This window comes from Amphiura filiformis, chromosome 2 (genome assembly GCF_039555335.1).
Source record: "Amphiura filiformis chromosome 2, Afil_fr2py, whole genome shotgun sequence".
NCBI lineage: Eukaryota > Metazoa > Echinodermata > Ophiuroidea > Amphilepidida > Amphiuridae > Amphiura > Amphiura filiformis.
The window spans coordinates 44,694,627-44,700,626 of record NC_092629.1 but is presented as its reverse complement, the minus strand read 5'-3'; the positions used below and the strand labels follow the sequence as shown (position 1 = coordinate 44,700,626).

General features: G+C 35.5%; 1 protein-coding gene across 2 annotated transcripts in view; it reads left to right on the top strand.

Moving 5' to 3' along the window:
- Positions 1-6,000, top strand: part of LOC140146268 (glycine receptor subunit alpha-4-like) — a 364,389-nt gene that overhangs the window by 15,134 nt on the left and 343,255 nt on the right. For both annotated transcript variants that reach the window (XM_072168051.1, XM_072168050.1), the window contains exon 2: positions 482-573. In XM_072168051.1, the coding sequence (XP_072024152.1) occupies positions 503-573 (71 nt within the window). In that variant the 5' untranslated portion in view covers positions 482-502. The remainder of the gene's footprint in view (positions 1-481; positions 574-6,000) is intronic.

Below are 6,000 nucleotides of genomic sequence, written 5' to 3'. Positions count from 1 at the left end.
TCGGGCATTGTGAAAAATTTCAACATTTTGCTTTGGAATATCCCTCGGTTCACAATACCCTCCGAATGCGCAGTTAACCTCTAAACAAAGCATTATTTGGGTGGGAAACATTTCAGATTAAGATTATCACTTACATACTGGCTACTTTAATCTAAGAAAATAACCATCCTGTTTGAATTTGTTATATAGATAAACACAAGCAGTTAACATTTGTCATGGTCCAGAAAAGATATCTATGTCAAAAATAGTCACGAATTTGCATTTATACTCCAGTCGTAAATAACGAGCGACCACTTCTTGACCAATTACTTGAGTAGACCTTTCTAAAGTAACAATTAAAGAGCCTCCTAATAGGTCAAATTTAGATCGTATTTTAATAGCGATGGAAAGTTAAGTTCAGTTTTATCAAGTCATTTTTCCGCCTGTCAATGTTTTGTAACTAAACAATCGTCTGTGTAATCTCTCGATGTTCTCTTTACAGGTACCTGTACTTAGTACAGCAATGGATCGCCTGTTCCGGAACTGGATTCTTACTGTTCTACTTTTGTGTCTCCTTTCACAATCGACCCATAGGTGAGTACATTCATGTCTAGATATATCTTCCCATCATCCTTTGTTCTTATCGTGTTGTCAAAGTGAAATTATATCCCATATCGTCATCATGCTATACAGGGTAATTGTTAACACAATACACATCGATTGATTTGTAGTAAAGTAAAAGGGACGAGAGGCACAGGATACTGTGTAACGGATGTTAAACGGACATATCGGTATTAACAGTCGATGTGAAATGCGTCCATGAAATGTTTTATGAAGTATACGAGCTTCCAACTTCGAAGGAGATAGCTAGGATTTGAAGATATTTGAGAAAAGTGCCTGCAATTTCAACAAAAATCGTCGGCTGTATTCCATAGTGGCGTATAGTGATTTTTGGTCATTTTTTTGAAAATTGGCACATATGTTTTAATGATGTTCTCTTTCATTTTTCTAAGTCTCATCAGTCATAATTAGCTAATTAATTAGTAATTAATTAATTAAATGTGGCGTATAATTACAAAGTGACATTTTTGTATTCCATAGTGGCGTATCGACCATACGCCACTTTTTATACACATTTTATAATTATGAAATATCGGCAAAATGAAAAACATCGTATGTCATAGTGGCGTACGCGTATCGGACCTATACGCCACTATGGAATACGAACGACGAAAAGTAACGCCATAGGGATTACACGGCGACCGAGGTGGCGTACGGTTAACGTAAGGTTAGGGTATTGCGTTTTGTTCGTTTTCCATAGTGACGTATAGTTTTATTGTCAGTTTGCCAGCAATAGTATGTATTTATTTCTTTTGAAAAATATATAACAATAAAATCTATTTAGTTTACTACAGAAATTTCACATCATTTACAAAATATAATGAATGTCTGATTTACACAACTCGATTTTAAATTGGCATTTCTTCAAACCCGATTTTCTCGAAAAGTTGTTTATTCGCGGCGCCCCACTATACGCCACTATGGAATACGGACGACGAAATGCCTGATGCTATAAACATACCCTTGATTTATTAGTTTGGCCTTGTTTTGAGTTCACATGATTTTACAATCATTCTTTTAGAATACAGCATAATGTCACAGGAATTTATTTGCCTATCCCAAATGACAGGTATAGGGCTAGCTAACACCCTGCTTTCAAGTGCTAAGGATTATAATATTAAGCAGTTATTATTCAAAAACTGTTATTGTTCAATGTGAACCAATTGATCCCGTACCAGCAACCTTGATTTTATCTGGCGTTCAACGGTAAACTAATTACAAGAACATTAGGCAAGATAATATAATTATGATAACATTAGGCGGCGTGTTTCCCGAAAGCATTATACCTGGTAATTGCAAATAATGGAACTGAAAATACAAAATCGTTCCACAGACATGTGAAAACACAAGGAAACAAACAGGCTGACAGAGCCACAAACTAGGTTTCAAGGCGTTAGGTTTTACGTTGCATCTTGTTTGCAAACATACTTACTTGTATGGGATGTAATTTTATAGGGAAATAGAGTATTCTGGTGATCCACAACATGCTCGTCTATCAGGGACACAGTTCTTAAAACCCAATACATTTCGTACATTCATTGAATGACCTTTGACAAATTGGGTACAAAAACTCATACTCTGCAATTTGAGATCAAATTTTGCACTATGATTATGTAATTGAGGTTATTGGACTATGTCATTATGATGAGGCTATTGTGGTCCATAGTGATTGCGGTGATAACATTCAAGGGGCATAGTTCACCAGGTGGAAAGATCTGTGATAATTGTATCACGGACTGGAAATTATTTGCCATGTAAGAGCGCCGTCCATCAAAGTCCTGACGATGATTATGTTTTCTATCAATTGTGTATTACATGTATTGATTCTTAGCTAAAATTTGATACAATTCTTGAATTGACGAAAACAAAAACATGGGGAATACCTCTGACTACATTATTGTTATGTGATTCTATGCAATCTGTAATTAGATATTTATGATAACCATATCGGTAATAAGCGATATGTTTATGCACATAATTCGATGGGTGCGTCAAACGAGATTTGACGGACACTGTTACAGTATGATGACGCTGCAAGAAGTAGGTAAAATCATTTGGTGTTTGGTATACTTTGATAATGCTAATGGCAATGATAGGGAAAAACTGGCCATATTATGGACTAACCAAGGGTTATTATTCAATGACAATAGTGTTAACTAAACCTTGAACTACTGAGCCATATGTGTAATATGGACTACGATGCAACGCCTCTAATTTTCAATTATATTTGGTACTAATATATAGCAATGGGTCTCTTTTATCCAGTGATACCAAAATAAGTACAAACATTCCCAACATAAGGTCGCTATGACGTGATGTGAGCGCCCTGTTGAAATATTGGAAAATTCTGGCTATGTATAAAAGTATAGGCAAAATTGATTTTTGGCTAATTGTCTCCTTAATGGGGTACTACACCCCTCAATAAATTTGTGACTATTTTTGCATTTTTCTCAAAAACTAATAACATCCTGGTAACAAAAGTTATGTATATTATAGGGGCAAGAAATCCAATTACTTAAATCCAAATTTCAGTGACCCAAGACAAGCGGTTCGATACTTGTGATAGAAAATGAGGTACCGCTAGGATGTACCTCATTTCCTATCATATTTGCTGAACCGCTTGTCTTGGTTCACTGCAATTTCAGTGTAGTAATTGGATTCCTTGCCCCAATAATATACATAACTTTTGTTACCAGTGTGTTATTATTTTTGAGAAAATGCAAAAATAGTCACAATTTACTACAGGGTGTAGTACCCCCTTAATATAAAAGGAAATGGCTATTTCAAACTAACAAACAAGTAAAGAAGTCAGTATCTATTGATGAAATAATTTTACACGAGGAAAATGAAAATAATTTATTTTATTGTAGAAACCTATGGTGAGACTCCCTTCCCCTTCTATGTTCATTTTGATGGTCGGTCCCATCCAGGATAACGGGCTGGGGTACAAATTATATCACTAAAATGTGCACAAAGGATAGCTCTACGGTTAGCTTAAGTCGTTTGGGCTTAAAGACGCGCATCTTTTGTTTTCCGGATATATACAACGTTCAGAAACTTTTTTTTACTATTCTATAAATGTGTAGTCTTTGCTGTTGTTTGCTAATTTGAAGCGTGATGAGAGAAAATAATATTTCTTTAAAACAAAAACCTAAATAACAAGTTTTGGATTCATTAAAATACAGAATAATTTGCAAACATTTAAATCATAGGACTATACCAACCCCTACCTCCAAGTTTGATGGTCTGCATTATCCTGTAGTAAAAATGTTGATTTATAGGGTGATAATTTCACGCTTTAATGAGCAAAACGGATGGTCTTACAATTACGTTAAGTGATTTGGTGGTCACAAACTGCCAGATAGAGCAAGACATTGGAGGCAAACATTGGAGAACGAGTTGGCACAGCGGTTGTTCCCTCGCCTTACACCACTGAGGTCCCGGGTTTAATTGCGTCTGCGTTTTAAGTTTATAATCTGTGATTGGATTAAACACATCGCGTATATTTATGAGGCTTACATCAATATATTGCATTATAATTATACCAGCACACAATAACGACAACATCGTATAACTTCTACTTTTACCGCTTATCCTCCTCCTCCTCATATCGCTCCTGTTTTCTGCTCCTCCTACTATATACTTCTTCTTTTTCTACTACTATACTACTCATTTATATACAATACCACCATCTCCATTACTGTCACTCCTAATAATAACAATATTAATGACATTTATGGCAGCGTTGTATAGATAATGAGATTTCACTTTCTTAAAGACGTGACCCTTTTTTACATGTCATATCTGATATGAGTGTAAGGATAAAATGAAAGGTCACTATTTAAGGCAGAAATCACGTGACAGGCTGATAAAACCTTTGAATGCCTAATGGAGAGTGCATCACGTTATTATTGATCCCCATCTATTTACCACATCAAGATGGTAGTAACTCATATAAAGAGAATTTCACCGATGATGAAATATAATTATTATATATGATCACAAGTCATACATCTCAACGCCATAATCTTATTTTCCATCTTTGATTTCGGGGCAAGCCGTATTTATAAGAACGTTTTTTCCTAGTTTGCTTGACGGAGCGGATATAGCGTAAGCGAGAGTAAGCATGCTAAGCGAGAGTAAAGATTAAACCCTGAGGATTCTCGCCGCCATTCAATAAGAAAGCAAAGATCAACTATCACCTAAGGCGAATGTTTTAATCGGCCAAAATGTAGAGGAGTTTTCATCAGAAAAGAGAGCTCAACTGGACTGACAAGGAAAAACCATTAAAATCTTGACTAGTACTAATATGATTATTGAGTATGCCTCACAGATGGGTCAAGATGTATTTGCAAACAGACATCTCAAATCAAGTGTCACATATTTTACCGTGTTTACTTTCCCATAAAACTTGATATAATCGCGTATGGATAAAAATAATTCCAGGCTTGCGATTCACGCCATTTTATTGTTTTGATACAGACAAAAGGAATAATTATACTTTGTTAATAGTATTGTGGTAACACGTCGCCAAACTAGGGAATTAGGGGAATCCAATAAGTATAGAGTAACTAGACACAAGTACATAGAGACTGCTTTTACCTTAGGCCTATTACGTTTAGAAGAAACATGGGACTAGTGTGGTAGATACTTAGACATGTTAGTGATATTCAAAATGTATCTGCGATATATTGAATAGCTGCTTTATGTCCATAATTATAAACACAATCACTGGAATCGCAAACATTACGATCTCTAGGACACAGTTTCTTAACATTATGTTTCACTACCTGAGGAGAATTGATCAAAAATTGAATTTCTTATAGATCTGGCAATGAGTTGACCAGATCACAAGGATGTCATTATAGCTAGAGGCTGTATATAACACAAATGGGACAATGAGTTACATAAAAATGACCTTGTGTGGTATTTGGTTGCCAGGAAGTGAGTTTTGCCTGAGGCAATTTGTGGTTAAATGTTGATCCCTCACTACAAGAGTTATTACCATCGATTTGGTTGAAAAGGGAGGTGAGACATGATCAAATCTCTCCAGGTAACAAAACTTAATGACCTCGCTATGATTCAACACTGAAATACTGACCTTTGGATGTACAAAAACTCATGTTCCAAAACTTGAGGTCAAAGTGTGTACGTTGTTTGTTTAATGATGGCCATTAAGCTATGCCATTGCGACTGATATCATTGACTCTTAGTGAATATAAGGTTACTTCATTTTTCGAGTTAATATTAGGACTGTACAATAAGACAGGATTAGATATCAATTTGATGTCATTTCAACCACTGTAATCAATCAGCACTCTCAAATCACATCAAATTAACATCACATGTCCATGTACCACATCGACGTGCCGGTATGTAAATCTAATCATAATAATTGGT